The following is a 20,263-nucleotide window of genomic DNA, read 5'->3' as shown; positions in this document are numbered from 1 at the left end:
ATTATTGACTGTATGTTTGTTTTACTCCATGTGTAAACTCTCTGTGTCGTTGTATGTGTCGAACTGCTTTGCTTTATCTTGGCCAGGTCGCAATTGTAAATGAGAACTTGTTCTCAACTTGCTTACCTGGTTAAATAAAGGTGAAATAAAAATAAATAAAAAAAATCATCATCTGCTCATCTATCACTCCAGTGTTTATCTGCTAAATTGTAATTACTTTGCTACTATTTATTGCCTACCTCCTCACGTCATTTGCTCACACTGTATGTAGACTTTCTTATTTTTCTACTGTATTATTGACTGTACGCTTGTTTTACTCCATGTGTAACTCTGTTGTTGTATGTGTTGCACTGCTTTGCTTTATCTTGGCCAGGTTCCAGTTGTAAATGAGAACTTGTTCTCAACTGGCCACCTGGTTAAATAAAGGTGAAAAAAAATATATATATATATATATGGCAAAGAAACATGATTATATGTCTCTCTGAAATGAAACATCAATTGATAGATTTTTAATTAATAGATGTCTGCCATTGAACAATTGCCTGATTAGCTTGTGAAAAACACCAAACTCTCATCATTTCTTTAAACAATCAAATCTAATTTACCAACATTTCATAACTTATTTAAACAATAACAGATAATTTACCAACATTTCTGAAAAGTGATATGCAGCGTTTTGGAATGAAACCCTTCTTATGTTTCCCCATCTGAGCTCAGAGTAGATGAGAGATGTAATGTTTGTCTCTGTTGTGTTGAAGACCAATCAAGCAGGAGAGACCAGCCTCCCCTGTTCCCAGCTGTGTGTCCATGAAGAGTGACTGGTCTATGGATCGTCCTATATACTTTAGAGAGGGAGACTTTTCTACTGAACAAAGGTAAGAAGAACTCATGGGTCCTGGTCAGTGAGTTAAACAACACTGTCTCTAGTCATTTCTCCTCTCCCATTTTCCCATTTATTGTTGTTGTTTTCATAATCCATATGCTAATCATTTTGTCCATTTTCATAGTCCTAAAACAATATTAAACAACATTCCCCCTCTGTGTGTGTGTGTGTGTGTGTGTGTGTGTGTGTGTGTGTGTGTGTGTGTGTGTGTGTGTGTGTGTGTGTGTGTGTGTGTGTGTGTGGTGAGTGTGTGTGTGTACTCCCTGGATGAGGAGATGTAATCTCATGTTTTGTCCACAGAAACAAACAGGAGAGATCAGAGTCAGAGATTCTCAGTGGTCAGTCTTCCCAGAGTCATCAAACAGACCTGGCCTCCATATTCAGTGTATGTGGTCCTGTTATGTACATTTATTTTTGTTTACCTCAAGTAAAGTTGATCTGTCAATCATTCATTAATGTGTTAATGAGAAGCATTTAGTCTCTCGCTTAACTGATTGACTTGATTTATTTCAGTTGATTGAAAAGAAAATGATGACATTTGTGAAGAACGAGCTAAAGATGTTCAAGAGGATTCTTAGTGCAGAACTCCCAGAAGGCTTTGAGAGTCAGATTCAGGATGAGGAAGTGGTGGACCCTGAAGATGAGAAGCAGGAGAGCAGTGCCAGAGAGGGGGCTCTGAAGATCACACTGCACATCCTGAGGAAAATGAACCAGAAGGAGCTTGCTGACACACTGGAGAAATGTAAGATCTGTCTGCCTCATGTTGAATGATGTTTTATAACATTTAAAAGCTGTAGCTAAAGTACAGCTAAAGTAGCTGTGTAACTCAATGATATTGTAGCAGCCTTAACACAACACCTAGTGACCTCATCAAGTAGCAGCAGGGATGTGTTGTGGTGATTTTTTATTATTATTTTTATTTCACCTTTATTTAACCAGGTAGGCTAGTTGAGAACAGGTTCTCATTTGCAACTGCGAACTGGCCAAGAAAAATCATAGCAGTGTGAACAGACAACACAGAGTTACACACGGAGTAAACAATTAACATGTCAATAACACAGTAGAAAAAATGGGGAGTCTATATAGATTGTGTGAAAAAGGAGGAGGTAGGCGAATAATTACAATTTTGCAGATTAATTTAGAGAGAGAGAGAGAAGAACATTAATTATACCACCAATAATACCAATAATAATATAATCAGTCACACCAGTCTGTAATGCATTATAAAAACTTTTACAGATTTAGACAGTCAGTTACGAATAAATTATTATAATTTACAACTTTATAACAGTCCTACAATACTGTAGACATTAAAACAGACGTAATATTAATATCCTCTGTGGTATTTCTTCATTCAGATGAGCTCGCTGTGATTTGCCAACGTGAACTCAAATCTAATCTAAAGAAGAAGTTTCAATGTGTATTTGAGGGGATCGCTAAACAAGGAAACCCAACACTTCTCAATAAGATCTACACAGAGCTCTACATCACAGAGGGTGGAACAGGAGAGGTCAATAATGAACATGAGCTGAGACAGATTGAGACAACAACCAGGAAACAAGCAAGATCAGAGACTGCAATCAAATGTAATGACATCTTCAAACCCTTAACTGGACAAGACAAACCTATCAGAACTGTGCTGACAAAGGGAGTCGCTGGCATTGGAAAAACAGTCTCTGTACAGAAGTTCATTCTGGACTGGGCTGAAGGAAAAGCAAACCAGGATGTCCAATTTGTATTTTCATTCCCTTTTCGGGAGCTGAATTTGATGAAAGAGGACAACCACACTTTCATTGAACTTCTTAATCACTTCTCAATGGAAAACAAACAATCAGGAATCTCCAGCTACAACAAGTACAAAGTTCTGTTCATCTTTGATGGTCTGGATGAGTGCCGACTGCCCCTAGACTTCCAGAAGAACAAGATCTGTTGGGACGTCACAGATTCAACCTCAGTGGATGTTCTGCTGACAAATCTCATCAGGGGAAATCTGCTTCCCTCTGCTCTCCTCTGGATAACTACCCGACCTGCAGCAGCCAATAAGATCCCTTCATGGTGTGTTGACCAGGTGACAGAGGTACGAGGGTTCAATGACCCACAGAAGGAGGAGTACTTCAGGAAGAGATTCAGTGATGAGGACCTGGCCAGCAGAATCATCTCACACATAAAGACATCAAGGAGCCTCCACATCATGTGCCACATTCCAGTGTTCTGTTGGATTTCTGCTATAGTCCTTGAACACATGCTAAAACACAAGAGAGAAGAGATGCCCAAGACTCTGACTGAGATGTACACACACCTTGTGGTGTTTCATACCAAACAGAAGAATGAAAAGTATCTTGGGAAAGAAGAGACAGGTCCACACTGGAATAAAGAGAGCATTCTGTCACTGGGAAAACTGGCTTTTCAACAGCTTAAGAAGGGCAATCTGATTTTCTATGAAGAAGACCTGAAAGAGGCTGGCATTGATGTTAATGAAGCCTCAGTGTACTCAGGATTGTGCACACAGCTCTTTAAAGAGGAACGTGGGCTGTACCAGGACAAGGTGTACTGCTTTGTTCATCTGAGCATTCAGGAGTTTCTGGCTGCTGTATATGTGTTCCTCTCACTCATCAACAACAATGAGAATGTAATGGAAAAACTGCAAGCAAAGTCCAGTATCTTTTCTCTGCTGTTCAATGACAATCCTGAATTTACTCTCTACAGGAGTGCTGTGGATAAAGCCTTACAAAGTGAGACGGGAAACCTGGACCTTTTCCTCCGCTTCCTTCTGGGCCTCTCAATGGAGTCCAATCAGAAGCACTTACGAGGTCTACTGACAAAGACAAGAAGCAGCTCACAGAGCCATGAAGAAACAGTCAAGTACATCAAGGAGAAGATCAGGGAGAATCTCTCTCCAGAGAGGAGCATCAATCTGTTCCACTGTCTGAATGAACTAAATGACCATTCTCTAGTGGAGGAGATCCAAAGCTACCTGAGCTCAGGAAGTCTCTCAGAACCCAACCTGTCACCTGGACAGTGGTCAGCTCTGGTCTTTGTGTTGCTGACTTCAGAAAAGAAGCTGGATGTGTTTGACCTGAAGAAATACTCCAGATCAGAGGAAGGTCTTCTGAGGCTGCTGCCAGTGGTCAAAGCCTCCAGAGCTGCTCTGTGAGTAAATACAATGACATATAAGAACTAATCATCAGGAAGAAATTCAGTTTAGAGAAAAATATGTATGATAATATCTATATAATATTATATTGGAAAACCTATTGAATAAATGCATTGATTTTCACATTAGTATAACAATATGACCATACAATTATAGGAGACAAAAGATTAATCTATATGTTGTTTGAGAGAATAAGCCAAATGCATCTGCCATTGACCTTCTAATCTACTGGTGTTAAATGAACAGTGTGTTTGTGAAGTCATGATGATCTCTTTGTCAGGCTGTCAGGCTGTGGAGTCACAGAGGAAGGCTGTGCTTCTCTGGTCTCAGCTCTGAGGTCAAACCCCTCACACCTGAGAGAGCTGGACCTGAGTAACAATGACCTGAAGGATTCAGGAGTGAAGCTGCTCTCTGCTGGACTGGGGAATCCCCACTGTAAACTGGAGACTCTGAGGTCAGTATTCCTGTAGTTGGTCAACAAGTGATAACTGTTCACCAGATCCACATGTGTTTACCAGACACACATAGTCCACACCATATGTGTTTGGACAGTGAAGATTACAGTTTTACATTTGGTGCTTTACTCCATCCCGCATGTTGGATTTGAGATAGAATATTTCGTATTAGGTGACAGTACAGCTTGGCATTCTCTCAACCAGGTCCATGAGGTAGTCACCTGGAAGGCCTTCTTAAAAGTTAATTTGTGGAATTTATTTCCATCTTAATGCGTTTGGTAGGGGGGTCTGGAGACTACCTATTTGGTAAAATACCAAGTCCATATTATACAGCTCAAATAAGCAAATACATTATTATTACTTTAATAACCTCTTTTTCTTTTTCTTTAAATTGGCCAAAAAATACTAACTGCCTGTAGCTCAGGCCATGAAGCAAGGATCTGCATATTCTTGGTAACATTTCAAAGGAAACACTTTGAAGTTTGTGGAAATGTGAAAGGATAATAATAATAATAATAATAATAATAATAAAAAACACAATTAGATTAGATTAAATCTAAACAATTAGATCTGGTAAAAGTTAATAAAAAATTAAAATAAAATGTAATGCAAGAGAAAGGTCATAATATATTATTCCAGCTCAGGTGCAATGTATATGCAAAGTTTTAGACTTGTTAGCATTTTATTTTCTTCAATAACAGAAAATCCAAAGCAAATCGGGGAGAATCGGGGAGAAAAATAGATTTATTTGAGAGGGACAAATCAAGATGTTATGCTGGTAGATGTTCAGTCTCCCCTCTCCACAACTTTTCTCCACAGAACAAAGGAACAGGATGCCATTTATAACCACCCACCCAGCCTGTCGAAAATAGTAAAGATAAAGAAAACCCCTTGAATGATGTGGTGTGCCCAAACTTTTGACTGGTACTGTATATTGTACTGTTTTGAAAGGAAAGCACTTTATGTATGTAGTTCTCCCATTTGAAAAAGTTGTAATTATTTGGACAAATTCATTTAATCAAAAGTTTAGTGTTTGGTCCAATATGGTTTGCCTTCAAACTTGTGATTCTACAAACTTGTTGTCTTGGTTGTGTTTTGAATTGTTTTTCCTAATAGAAACTGAATGGTGAATAATGTCTTGTCATTTTGGAGTCACTTCACTTGTATTGTCAGTAAGAATAGAAGATGTTTCTGAACACTTCCACATTCATGTGGATGCTACTATGATTATGAATAATATTGAATGAATCAAGAATGATGATGAATGAAAAAGTTGAAAAAGAGGCACAAGGTGTCACGGTCGTCATAATGAGGAGACCAAGGGGTGATAAATGTATTTAATGAACGAAACACTGAACAAAACAACAAACCGTGAAGCTAATATGTGCAGACAGGCAACTAAACATAGAATAACATCCCACAAAATACCCAAGGATTATGGCTACTTAAATATCATCCCCAATCAGAGACAACGATAAACAGCTGCCTCTGATTGAGAACCAATCTAGGCAACCATAGACATAAAAAAAACCCTAGACATACAAAAAACACTAGACTTCTAAAAAACCCTAGACATCTAAAAAACCCTAGACAATACAAAACTAAACCAACCACCCTTGTCACACCCTGACCTAACCAAAATAATAAAGAAAACAAAGATAACTAAGGTGACACAAGGATCAGAGGTACAAACCCCCTCTGTTATTGGTGATGGTGAGAGGTTAGCATGTTTTGTTGTATCCTCTGTTATTGGTAATGGTGAGAGGTTAGCATGTTTTGTTGTAGCCTCTGTTATTGGTGATGGTGAGAGGTTAGCATGTTTTGTTGTAGCCTCTGTTATTGGTAATGGTGAGAGGTTAGCATGTTTTGTTGTAGCCTCTGTTATTGGTAATGGTGAGAGGTTAGCATGTTTTGTTGTAGTCTCTGTTATTGGTAATGGTTAGAGGTTAGCATGTTTTCTTGTAGCCTCTGTTATTGGTAATGGTGAGAGGTTAGCGTGTTTTGTTGTAGCCTCTGTTATTGGTAATGGTTAGAGGTTAGCATGTTTTGTTGTAGCCTCTGTAACTTTCTCACTCATTAAGAAAAATTATGAATGAATCATGAATAATAATCATGGCATCATCAGGATTCATTTAGTAGTGTTTAAAAACATGTTATCTACTCACTTAGACAGAAAATTACTCCAGTCATCATCCACCATTTTAGTATTGGGCAAAACACAACCAAATTCTAAAAATGTGAGTGAGTTTGTCAGAATACTTATGACTTCTTCAAATGGGAGAACTAGATACATAAAGTGCTTTCATTTCAAACCGGTGAAACAGATATGTATTAAATTACCCTCAAATAAAAGGTGACATTATATACTGTCACCTCATATGAAACATTTGATCTGAAATCCAAAATGTTGGAGTATAGAGACACATTTAAAATGTCAGCTTCACTGTCTAAATAGATATGGTGTGGACTGTATACTCAATACAATCTACATCTGATACCTCACTGTCTAAATAGATATGGTGTGGACTGTATACTCAATACAATCTACATCTGATACCTCACTGTCTAAATAGATATGGTGTGGACTGTATACTCAATACAATCTAAATCTGATACCTCACTGTCTAAATATATATGGTGTGGACTGTATACTCAATACAATCTAAATCTGATACCTCACTGTCTAAATAGATATGGTGTGGACTGTATACTCAATACAATCTAAATCTGATACCTCACTGTCAAAATAGATATGGTGTGGACTGTTTACTCAATACAATCTAAATCTGATACCTCACTGTCTAAATAGATATGGTGTGGACTGTATTAGAGGTCGACCGATTATGATTTTTTAACACCGATAATTATTGGAGGGCCAAAAAAGCCAATTAATCGGCCAATTAAAAAAAATGTATTAATTTATTTGTAATAATGGCAATTACAACAATACTGAATGAACACTTTTATTTTAACATAATATAATACATTAATCAAATCAATTTAGCCTCAAGTAAATAATGAAACATGTTCAATTTGGTTTAAATAATGCAAAAACAAAGTGTTGGAGAAGAAAGTAAAAGTGCAATATGTGCCATGTAAGAAAGCTAATATTTATGTTCCTTGCTCAGAACATGAGAACATATGAAAGCTGGTGGTTCCTTTTAACATGAGTCTTCAATATTCCCAGGTAAGAAGTGTTAGGTTGCAGTTATTATAGGAATTATGGGACTATTTCTCTCTATACCATTTGTATTTGGTCCTTGGACACTGTGCTATCTAACCTCCAAACGAGCTTCAATGCCATACAGCACTCCTTCCGTGGCCTCCAACTGCTCTTAAACGCGAGTAAAACCAAATGCATGCTTTTCAACCGATCGCTGCCTGCACCCGCATGCCCGACTAGCATCACCACCCTGGATGGTTCCGACCTTGAATATGTGGACATCTATAAGTACCTAGGTGTCTGGCTAGACTGCAAACTCTCCTTCCAGACTCTCATCAAACATCTCCAATCGAAAATCAAATCAAGAGTCGGCTTTCTATTCCGCAACAAAGCCTCCTTCACTCACGCCGCCAAGCTTACCCTAGTAAAACTGACTATCCTACCGATCCTCGACTTCGGCGATGTCATCTACAAAATGGCTTCCAACACTCTACTCAGCAAACTGGATGCAGTCTATCACAGTGCCATCCGTTTTGTCACCAAAGCACCTTATACCACCCACCACTGCGACCTGTATGCTCTAGTCGGCTGGCCCTCGCTACATATTCGTCGCCAGACCCGCTGGCTCCAGGTCATCTACAAGTCCATGCTAGGTAAAGCTCCACCTTATCTCAGTTCACTGGTCACGATGGCAACACCCATCCGTAGCACGCGCTCCAGCAGGTGTATCTCACTGATCATCCCTAAAGCCAACACCTCATTTGGCCGCCTTTCGTTCCAGTACTCTGCTGCCTGTGACTGCAACGAACTGCAAAAATCGCTGAAGTTGGAGACTTTTATCTCCCTCACCAACTTCAAACATCAGCTATCCGAGCAGCTAACCGATCGCTGCAGCTGTACATAGTCTATTGGTAAATAGCCCACCCATTTTCACCTACCTCATCCCCATACTGTTTTTATACTGTTTTTTATTTATTTACTTTTCTGCTCTTTTGCACACCAATATCTCTACCTGTACATGACCATCTGATCATTTATCACTCCAGTGTTAATCTGCTAAATTGTATTATATGCCTACCTCCTCATGCCTTTTGCACACATTGTATATAGACTCCCCATTTTTTTCTACTGTGTTATTGACTTGTTAACTGTTTACTCCATGTGTAACTCTGTGTTGTCTGTTCACACTGCTATGCTTTATCTTGGCCAGGTCGCAGTTGCAAATGAGAACTTGTTCTCAACTAGCCTACCTGGTTAAATAAAGGTGAAAAAAAAAATCATATACCTTTGACTATTGGATGCTCTTATTAGCACTTTAGTATTGCCAGTGTAACATTAAGCATGAAAGTGCTGTTTGAATGAATGCTTACAAGCCTGCTGCTGCCTACCACCACTCAGACAGACTGCTCTATCAAATATCAAATCATAGACTTAATTATAACATAATAATAAACAGAAATATGAGCCTTAGCTCATTAATATGGTCAAATCCGGAAACTATCATTTCGAAAACAAAAAGTAAATTCTTTCAGTGAAATACGTTCCGTGTTTTATCTAACGGGTGGCATCCATCAGTCTAAATATTCCTGTTGCATGTTACAACCTTCCATGTTATTTCATAATTAGGTCAAATTCTGAAAAATTAGTTTGCAACGAGCCAGGCGGCCCAAACTGTTGCATATACCCTGACACTGCGTGCAATGAACGCAAGAGAAGTGACACAATTTTCATTAAAAAAATATGTACTTCTGTGTATTGATTTTAAGAAAGGCATTGATGTTCATGGTTAGGTACATTCGTGCAACGATTGTGCTTTTCTTTCGCAAACGCGCTTGTTAAATCACCCGTTTGGCGAAGTAGGCTGTGATTCAATGATGAATTAACAGGCACCGCATTGATCATATGCAACGCAGGACAAGCCAGATAAACTAGTAATATCATTAACCATGTGTAGTTAACTAGTAATATCATTAACCATGTGTAGTTAACTAGTAATATCATCAACCATGTGTAGTTAACTAGTGATTGTGTTAACCTCTCTAGGGTAGGGGGCAGCATTTGGAATTTTGGATGAAAATCATGCCCAAATTAACTTCTTAAGGTAGAGGGGGGAGCATTTTCACTTTTGGATAAATAGCGTGCCCAATTTAAACTTCCTGCTACTCATGCTAGGAATAGAAGATATGCATATTATTTGTATATTTGGATAGAAAACACTCTGAAGGTTCTAAAACTCTTTGAATCATATCTGTGAGTATAACATAACTTATGTAACAGGCAAAACCCTGAGGACTAACTGTTCAGATTATTTTTTTTTGGCCTCTGTCTGTTGTCATTGGCAAGTGATATTGCTTAGGAACCTGTTTTCAGTTTTCAGATGTCACCAGTCATTGGAATTTGGTTGAGGATATTCATTTGAGAAATGAAGAAGTACGGCCATCTTGGAAATGGGTAATACTGTTGAGAGTTGCGCAAGGTGTGAAATGGAGCATGGTTTGTTTTCTTCCTGTATTGAATACAGATTGCCCCGTCTACAATTTGATTGATTATTAACGTTTAAAAATACCTAAAGGTGTATTACAAAAGTAGTTTGAAATATTTTGGCAAAAGTTTATAGGCAACTTTTGAAATATTTTGAAGTTTGTTGGAAGCTGTTTTTTTCTCGATAAAACGCGTCAAATAAATGGACATTTTGATATCATTTAACATTTAAGTTAAATGATATATGTGGAAGGAATTAACCGTACAAAAGGACCAATTGTGATGTTTATGGGACATATTGGAGTGCCAACAAAAGAAGCTTGTCAAAGGTAATGCATGTTTTATATTTTATTTCTACGTTTTGTGTAAAGCCTGCAGGGTTGAAATATGCTACATCCTTTGTTTACTATTGGGCTATCATCAGATAATAGCTTCTTATGCTTTCGCCGAAAAGCTTTTTAAAATCTGACATGTTGGCTGGATTCACAACGAGTGTAGCTTTAATTGAGTATCTTATATGTGTGATTTAATGAAATGTGCATATAATTGACAGCTTAGGATAGAAAACACTCTAAAGTTTCCAAAAGTGTTAGAATAGGGTCTGTGAGTATAACAGAACTGATTTAGCAGGCGAAAACCTGAGAAAAATCCATTCAGGAAGTTGTTTTTTTGTTGGGTTTTGTAGTTTTCTATTCAATGCCATTACAGTATCCATTGACTTAGGACTCCGTTTGCAGTTCCTATGCCTTCCACTAGATGACAACAGTCTTTAGAAATCGTTTCAGGCTTGTATTCTTATAAATGAGGGAGTAAGACCAATCTGAACGGCTGGACCCTAACATGACACAGTTTTTTCAGGCGCATGTGCATTTCTTGTTTACCTTTTATATTGACGAAGTTATTGTCTGGTTGAAATATTATAGATAATTTAGGCTAAAAAACAACCTGAGGATTGAATATAAACATTGTTTAACTTCTTGCTCCTACCCTCTACTTTTTTGAACATTTTGTTAAAAATCGCGCAACATTTCAGCGCCCTGCTACTCATGCCAGGAATATAGTACGTTCATATGGTTAGAATGTGTGTATAGGAAACCCTCGGACGTTTTTAAAACTGGTTAAATCACGACTGTGGCTATTACATAACGTGCGTTACATCGGAAAGCGCAGGAAAACCTGATCACAGAAAATGGAAATAAATATCCTTGCGCCACTTCCAGCAATTGTTAACAGTGAGCCGAATTAGATAAGACCGAGCATTCAACTCCCACAGCATCCCCATGTAGTCGAGTATCTTGTGAATTTAATCCTCTTTGATTCTTGGTTGAACCGAAAGAGGGGCACGACGTACCTCCGGTCTCCGCCCAGATCATTCCGGAAGAGCTCTCTCCTGAAATTTTTTCCAAGACGACAGCTAATGATATGTACATCGCCTACGGATGAATTTTATCGCTTATTAACGTTTACTAATACCTAAAGTAGCATTACAAACGTATTTCGAAGTGTTTTGTGAAAGTTTATCGTCTACTTTTTGAATTTTAAAAAATGACGTTACGTTGTGAAATCGCTGTTTTTTTCGTTTATCACACAGTCTACATATAACGATATCTTGGCTTTATATGGCCCGATTTAATCGAAATAAAGACCCAATAGTGTTTATGGGACATCTAGGAGTGCCAACAAAGAAGATGGTGAAAGGTAATGACTGTTTTCTATTTTATTGTGCGGTTTGTGTAACGCCGAAATGCTAATTATTTTGTTTACGTCCCCTGCTGTGCTTTTCTGTTGTAGTGTATTGGTGCATGCTATCAGATAATAGCTTCTCATGCTGTCGCCGAAAAGCATTTTAAAAATCTGACTTGTTGCCTGGATTCACAACGAGTGTAGCTTTAATTTGATACCCTGCATGTGTATTTTAATGAACTTTTGAGTTTTAACTAATACTATTAGCATTTAGCGTAGCACATTTGCATTTCCAGAGCTCTAGTTGGGACGCAAGCGTCCCAGGTAGAGGTAAGAGGTTAACATGTTTCTATGAGCTTTTACGGATACAATTTGGATTTTTTGTCTGATTGTTTTGACTGAGTTTGAGCCTGTGGATTACTGAAGAAAACGCGCTAACAAAACGGAGGTTTTTGGATATAAAGAGACTTCATCGAACAAAAGGAACATTTATTGAGTAAATGAATGTCTTCTGATTGCCACCATATGAAGATCATCAAACTGCCGATCTGCGGCCAACAAGGCAGAGTTCATCTCAGCCTATGCCGCCCTCCAGTCCCTCGACTTCTTGGCACTGATGGAAACATGGATCACCACAGACAACACCGCTACTCCTACTGCTCTCTCTTCGTCCGCCCACGTGTTCTCGCACACCCCGAGAGCTTCTGGTCAGCGGGGTGGTGGCACCGGGATCCTCATCTCTCCCAAGTGGTCATTCTCTCTTTCTCCCCTTACCCATCTGTCTATCGCCTCCTTTGAATTCCATGCTGTCACAGTTACCAGCCCTTTCAAGCTTAACATCCTTATCATTTATCGCCCTCCAGGTTCCCTCGGAGAGTTCATCAATGAGCTTGATGCCTTGATAAGCTCCTTTCCTGAGGACGGCTCACCTCTCACAGTTCTGGGCGACTTTAACCTCCCCACGTCTACCTTTGACTCATTCCTCTCTGCCTCCTTCTTTCCACTCCTCTCCTCTTTTGACCTCACCCTCTCACCTCCCCCTACTCACAAGGCAGGCAATACGCTCGACCTCATCTTTACTAGATGCTGTTCTTCCACTAACCTCATTGCAACTCCCCTCCAAGTCTCCGACCACTACCTTGTATCCTTTTCCCTCTCGCTCTCATCCAACACTTCCCACACTGCCCCTACTCGGATGGTATCGCGCCGTCCCAACCTTTGCTCTCTCTCCCCGCTACTCTCTCCTCTTCCATCCTATCATCTCTTCCCTCTGCTCAAACCTTCTCCAACCTATCTCCTGATTCTGCCTCCTCAACCCTCCTCTCCTCCCTTTCTGCATCCTTTGACTCTCTATGTCCCCTATCCTCCAGGCCGGCTCGGTCCTCCCCTCCCGCTCCGTGGCTCGACGACTCATTGCGAGCTCACAGAACAGGGCTCCGGGCAGCCGAGCGGAAATGGAGGAAAACTCGCCTCCCTGCGGACCTGGCATCCTTTCACTCCCTCCTCTCTACATTTTCCTCCTCTGTCTCTGCTGCTAAAGCCACTTTCTACCACTCTAAATTCCAAGCATCTGCCTCTAACCCTAGGAAGCTCTTTGCCACCTTCTCCTCCCTCCTGAATCCTCCTCCCCTCCCCCTCCTCCCTCTCTGCAGATGACTTCGTCAACCATTTTGAAAAGAAGGTCGACGACATCCGATCCTCGTTTGCTAAGTCAAACGACACCGCTGGTTCTGCTCACACTGCCCTACCCTGTGCTCTCACCTCTTTCTCCCCTCTCTCTCCAGATGACATCTCGCATCTTGTGACGGCCGGCCGCCCAACAACCTGCCCGCTTGACCCTATCCCTCCTCTCTTCTCCAGACCATTTCCGGTGACCTTCTCCCTTACCTCACCTCGCTCATCAACTCATCCCTGACCGCTGGCTACGTCCCTCCGTCTTCAAGAGAGCGAGAGTTGCACCCCTTCTGAAAAAACCTACACTCGATCCCTCCGATGTCAACAACTACAGACCAGTATCCCTTCTTTCTTTTCTCTCCAAAACTCTTGAACGTGCCGTCCTTGGCCAGCTCTCCCGCTATCTCTCTCAGAATGACCTTCTTGATCCAAATCAGTCAGGTTTCAAGACTAGTCATTCAACTGAGACTGCTCTTCTCTGTATCACGGAGGCACTCCGCACTGCTAAAGCTAACTCTCTCTCCTCTGCTCTCATCCTTCTAGACCTATCGGCTGCCTTCGATACTGTGAACCATCAGATCCTCCTCTCCACCCTCTCCGAGTTGGGCATCTCCGGCGCGGCCCATGCTTGGATTGCGTCCTACCTGACAGGTCGCTCCTACCAGGTGGCGTGGCGAGAATCTGTCTCCTCACCACGCGCTCTCACCACTGGTGTCCCCAGGGCTCTGTTCTAGGCCCTCTCCTATTCTCGCTATACACCAAGTCACTTGGCTCTGTCATAACCTCACATGGTCTCTCCTATCATTGCTATGCAGACGACACACAATTAATCTTCTCCTTTCCCCCTCTGATGACCAGGTGGCGAATCGCATCTCTGCATGTCTGGCAGACATATCAGTGTGGATGACGGATCACCACCTCAAGCTGAACCTCGGCAAGACGGAGCTGCTCTTCCTCCCGGGAAGGACTGCCCGTTCCATGATCTCACCATCACGGTTGACAACTCCATCGTGTCCTCCTCCCAGAGCGCTAAGAACCTTGGCGTGATCCTGGACAACACACTGTCGTTCTCAACTAACATCAAGGCGGTGGCCCGTTCCTGTAGGTTCATGCTCTACAACATCCGCAGAGTACGACCCTGCCTCACACAGGAAGCGGCGCAGGTCCTAATCCAGGCACTTGTCATCTCCCGTCTGGATTACTGCAACTCGCTGTTGGCTGGGCTCCCTGCCTGTGCCATTAAACCCCTACAACTCATCCAGAACGCCGCAGCCCGTCTGGTGTTCAACCTTCCCAAGTTCTCTCACGTCACCCCGCTCCTCCGCTCTCTCCACTGGCTTCCAGTTGAAGCTCGCATCCGCTACAAGACCATGGTGCTTGCCTACGGAGCTGTGAGGGGAACGGCACCTCAGTACCTCCAGGCTCTGATCAGGCCCTACACCCAAACAAGGGCACTGCGTTCATCCACCTCTGGCCTGCTCGCCTCCCTACCACTGAGGAAGTACAGTTCCCGCTCAGCCCAGTCAAAACTGTTCGCTGCTCTGGCCCCCCAATGGTGGAACAAACTCCCTCACGACGCCAGCGGAGTCAATCACCACTTTCCGGAGACACCTGAAACCCCACCTCTTTAAGGAATACCTAGGATAGGATAAAGAAATCCTTCTCACCCCCTTAAAAGATTTAGATGCACTATTGTAAAGTGGCTGTTCCACTGGATGTCATAAGGTGAAAGCACCAATTTGTAAGTCGCTCTGGATAAGAGCGTCTGCTAAATGACTTAAATGTAAAAAAAAATCAAAGGTAAGGGATTAATTTGATCTCTATTTCTGAGTTTTGTAACGCTTCTGCTTGGCTGGTTACTGTTTGTATTAATTTGTCAACTGGGCTATGTTCTGGACTAGGTATGTTCTGGGCTAGGTATGTTCTGGGCTAGGTATGTTCTGGGCTAGGTATGCTTTCGCCGAAAAGCATTTTATAAATATGACACTGTGTTATGTTTAACAAGAAGTTAATCTTTACACCTATGTAAAATGTTTTGTTTTCTGAATTTTTACAATGAGCATTTCTGTAATTGAATTTGTCGCTCTGCAACCTCACTGGATGTTGGCCAGATGGGATGCTAGCGTCCCACATACCCTAGAGAGATTAAGATTGATAGTTTTTTATAAGATATGTCTAATTCACCTTACCTTGGCTCCTTGCTGCACTCGCATAACAGGTAGTCAGCCTGCCACGCAGTCTTCTGGTGGAGTGCAATGTAATCTGCCATAATCGGTGTCCAAAAATGCACAATAACAACCAATTGTTATGAAAACTTGAAATCGGACCTAATTAATCGGCCATTCCGATTAATCGGTCAACTTCTAGACTGTGGACTGTATACTCAATACAAACTAAATCTGATACCTCACTGTCTAAATAGATATGGTGTGGACTGTATACTCAATACAATCTAAATCTGATACCTCACTGTCTAAATAGATATGGTGTGGACTGTATACTCAATACAAACTAAATCTGATACCTCACTGTCTAAATAGATATGGTGTGGACTGTATACTCAATACAAACTAAATCTGATACCTCATTGTCTGTCTTTTGACTGATACTGCTTTTTAAACTGGTCTGGTCAGTCTACTATAATATTTGTACTATACATGTTTCTATCTGCAGGCAATACTTTGATCATTTGTCATTTCAAATAATGAAAGATCCATTTATGAATAGATATGGAAGGTTTCAGGACACTGATGAATCTGAATATTTAGAAAAAAAATATACTGCCACTTTTCACCACCAAAAAATAGCAGAGTGAATTTAATATGATTTGACTCTTTGCAGGCTGTCACGCTGTCTAGTCACAGAGGAAGGCTGTGCCTCTCTGGTCTCAGCTCTGAGGTCAAACCCCTCACACCTGACAGAGCTGGACCTGAGCTACAATCACCCAGGAGACTCAGGAGTCAGACTGCTCTCTGCTGGACTGGAGGATCCACACTGCAGACTGGAGAAACTCAAGTATGTAGAGGGTTTATGTCAATGTTCATATCAGACATGTTGGACTTATCAGGCTAGTTAAGACAAACATTCTTACCACCACTTAGACAAAGTTATATGCTGACTGTTTGTGTGTGTGTGTGTGTGTGTGTGTGTGAGAGAGTTCACGTGTATCACTCAATGACTGTCTGTTCTTCTGCTTACCGCTACAGTGTGGAACATGGTGGAGAGTACACAATGAAACCTGGGCTTAGAAAATGTGAGTCTTGACTGATGTGAAGAATATGACTAAGAATAAGTCTTAATTCAAGTTAAGTCAGGTTTCAAGTTAAGTCAAGTTAAGGCAAGACCACCAAGATTACAGAAGCAGAAATCAGGGACACCAAAGTTTACAAAGAGTTGCTTTGACAATGTGTGTGTCTCCCTGTGTGTGTGTGTGGTGTGTGTTCGTGTTACATAAGAAATGTGTGTGTGAAATGAATGTGAATAAGTGTGTTTTATATTACCATACAGTATAACATATGATCATTCAACAAGTCTCAAGTTACCTTAACTTCTCCTTTTGATACCTAGAAACATCTATATTAAATGAATTAGTGAAAAGTGATGATGATTTCTAATATTGTGTCTGGTTTCATCCATCAGATGCCTGTGATCTCACACTGGACCCAAACACAGTAAACAGACTCCTCTCTCTGTCTGAGGAGAACAGAAAGGTGACACGTAGGAGAGAGAAGCAGCCGTATCCTGATCACCCAGAGAGATTTGAGGACTGGTACCAGGTGCTGTGTAGAGAGGGTCTGACTGGGCGCTGTTACTGGAAGGTAGAGAGGAGTGGGAGTGGGGCTGATATAGGAGTGACATATAAGAAAAGCAACAGGAGAGGAGAGGATGATGACAGTAGGATTGGATACAATGACAAGTCCTGGAGTCTGTTCTGCTCTGACAACAGTTACACTGCCAGGCACAATAATATTCACATAGACGTCCCCTCCTCCAGCTCCCACAGAGTAGGGGTGTATCTGGACTGGCCAACCGGCACTCTGTCCTTCTACAGAGTCTCCTCTGACACACTGACCCACCTGTACACATTCACCTCCACATTCACTGAGCCCCTCTATCCAGGGTTTAGGGTTTGGTATGATGACTCCTCAGTGTCCTTGTGTCAGGTGGTCCCTGTGTCAAACACAAAATGATGTTTCACTCTAATCATGGTCATGTTCAATAAGTATCAAGGCACAAGGCAAGACCCAAATGCGGACACAGGAGGCAGATGGTTGGAGTCTTACAATGTTAATTAATCGAAAGGGTCGTGGACAGGCAAAAAGGTCAAAACCATTAGGTGCAGAGTGGCAGACAGGCTTGTGGTCAAGGCAGGCAGAATGGTCAGGCAGGAGGGTACAGAGTCCAGAAACAGGCAAGGGTCAAAACCAGGAGGACTAGAAAAAGGAGAATGCAAAAAGCAGGAGAACGGGAAAACCTCTGGTTGACTTGAAAACATACAAGACGAACTGGCACAGAGAGACAGGAAACACAGGGATATATACACCAGGGAAACACAGGGATAAATACACTGTCCCAGAGAGACAGGCAACACAGGGATAAATACACTGGTACAGAGAGACAGGAAACACAGGGATAAATACACCAGGGAAACACAGGGATAAATACACTGGTACAGAGAGACAGGAAACACAGGGATAAATACACTGGCACAGAGAGACAGGAAACACAGGGATACATACACTGGCACAGAGAGACAGGAAACACAGGGATAAATCCACCAGGGAAACACAGGGATAAATACACTGTCCCAGAGAGACAGGCAACACAGGGATAAATACACTGGTACAGAGAGACAGGAAACACAGGGATAAATACACCAGGGAAACACAGGGATAAATACACCAGGGAAACAGGGATAAATACACTGGTACAGAGAGACAGGAAACACAGGGATAAATACACTGGTACAGAGAGACAGGAAACACAGGGATAAATACACTGGCACAGAGAGACAGGAAACACAGGGATAAATACACTGGCACAGAGAGACAGGAAACACAGGGATAAATACACTGGCACAGAAACACAGGGATAAATACACTGGCACAGGAAACACAGGGATAAATACACTGGCACAGAGAGACAGGAAACACAGGGATAAATACACTGGCACAGAGAGACAGGAAACACAGGGATAAATACACTGGCACAGAGAGACAGGAAACACAGGGATAAATACACTGGCACAGAGAGACAGGAAACACAGGGATAAATACACTGGGGAAAATGAGCGACACCTGGAGTGGGTGGAGACAATCACAAGGACAGGTGAAACAGATCAGGGCATGACAGTAAGACTTACACTGGAGCAACAATGTAGAGTATCTCTCTAGTGTGTAAACATATGATTGCAAATATTCTTGAATAAACACCATTGAATTTGACAGACATTGTCAACTAGAGTCATTCATTAATAGAATGAATCACCACACTATATTGTAAAAACTGGTTTCATTTAGAAATCATTGATCATGTTGATATTGGGCTTCTTGGTGTTTGTAAATATTGTAGAATGTTTATTTGTCAAATTCTTATTTGTGTATAAACTCAATTCAACTGAATGAAAAGATGTGACAGATGTGACTAATAAAGGATCATCAACCAGATGGAAGAAGAGAGGTGGAAATGTTTTAATATTGATCACAATGTGACAGTACAGTAATAGATGGAAGAAGAGAGGTGGAAATGTTTTAATATTGATCACAATATGACAGTACAGTAATAGATGGAAAAAGAGATGTGGAAATGTTTTAATATTGTTCACAATATGACAGTACAGTAATAGATGGAAGAAGAAAGGTGGAAATGTTTTAATATTGTTCACAATATGACAGTACAGTAATAGATGGAAGAAGAGAGGTGGAAATGTTTTAATACTGATCACAATATGACAGTACAGTAATAGATGGAAGAAGAGAGGTGGAAATGTTTTAATATTAATGTCACGTTCTGACCTTTATTTCCTTTTGTTTTGTATTCATTATTTAGTATGGTCAGGGCGTGAGTTGGCAGTCTACGTTTGATTTTCTATGATTTGGGGATTTCTATGTTTCGGCCTAGTATGGTTCTCAATCAGAGGCAGGTGTCATTAGTTGTCTCTGATTGAGAATCATACGTAGGTAGCCTGGGTTGCACTGTTTGTTTGTGGGTGATTGTCTATGTTGATTGCTTGTTTCAGCACAGTTCGCATTAGCTTCACGGTTGTTATTTTGTTTATTGTTTTTTTTTTATAGTGTTTCAGTGTTCAGTGTTTTCTTTATTAAAATTAATGATGGACACATACCACGCCGCATTTTGGTCCTCCGATCCTTCTCGCCTCTCCTCTTCAGATGAAGAGGAGGACGACCGTGACAATTGATCACAATGTGACAGTACAGTAATTGATGGAAGAAGAGAGGTGGAAATGTTTTAATATTGATCACAATATGACAGTACAGTAATAGATGGAAGAAGAGAGGGAAATGTTTTAATATTGATCACTGTCAAATTTGATTGATTGCTGACCAGTAATATGACCTGATGACATGGATACAGAAATTTGATTGATTGCCCCTGATGACATGTACAGAATATGTGCCCCCTGTTCGTGTGGTCATGTGTTAGAGGGTGTTTGAACTTTTGGGGCCCATGCCCCCTACACCCCAGTTTTATCTCCCTTATGGTTGTTATCTATGAAGCAGGAATGTCTGGGGCTATAGATAGCGCTGGGG

General features: G+C 41.1%; 1 protein-coding gene across 1 annotated transcript; it reads left to right on the top strand.

Annotated features, from left to right (window-relative positions):
- Positions 1-1,167: 1,167 nt before the first annotated feature.
- On the top strand, positions 1,168-18,577 carry LOC115116622 (NLR family CARD domain-containing protein 3-like). The gene is made up of 7 exons (XM_065016308.1): positions 1,168-1,268; positions 1,397-1,625; positions 2,242-4,033; positions 4,318-4,491; positions 16,335-16,508; positions 16,700-16,746; positions 17,133-18,577. The coding sequence occupies exons 2-7, from the start codon at positions 1,412-1,414 to the stop codon at positions 17,681-17,683; spliced, it is 2,952 nt and encodes a 983-aa protein (XP_064872380.1). The 5' UTR covers positions 1,168-1,268; positions 1,397-1,411; the 3' UTR covers positions 17,684-18,577.
- The last annotated feature ends 1,686 nt before the right edge of the window (positions 18,578-20,263 follow it).

The sequence above is a fragment of the Oncorhynchus nerka genome, unplaced genomic scaffold, assembly GCF_034236695.1.
Source record: "Oncorhynchus nerka isolate Pitt River unplaced genomic scaffold, Oner_Uvic_2.0 unplaced_scaffold_1043, whole genome shotgun sequence".
In the NCBI taxonomy this organism is placed as follows: domain Eukaryota; kingdom Metazoa; phylum Chordata; class Actinopteri; order Salmoniformes; family Salmonidae; genus Oncorhynchus; species Oncorhynchus nerka.
This window is presented reverse-complemented; position numbering and strand designations above follow the sequence as displayed.

Bases quoted from the DNA above. Each gene is read 5' to 3' on its own strand.
- LOC115116622 (XM_065016308.1), top strand. From the start codon at position 1,412: ATGATGACATTTGTGAAGAACGAGCTAAAGATGTTCAAGAGGATTCTT. The intron at 4,034-4,317 runs GTGAGTAAATAC...TCTCTTTGTCAG, and splicing joins AAAGCCTCCAGAGCTGCTCT to GCTGTCAGGCTGTGGAGTCA. The intron at 4,492-16,334 runs GTCAGTATTCCT...GACTCTTTGCAG, and splicing joins TGTAAACTGGAGACTCTGAG to GCTGTCACGCTGTCTAGTCA.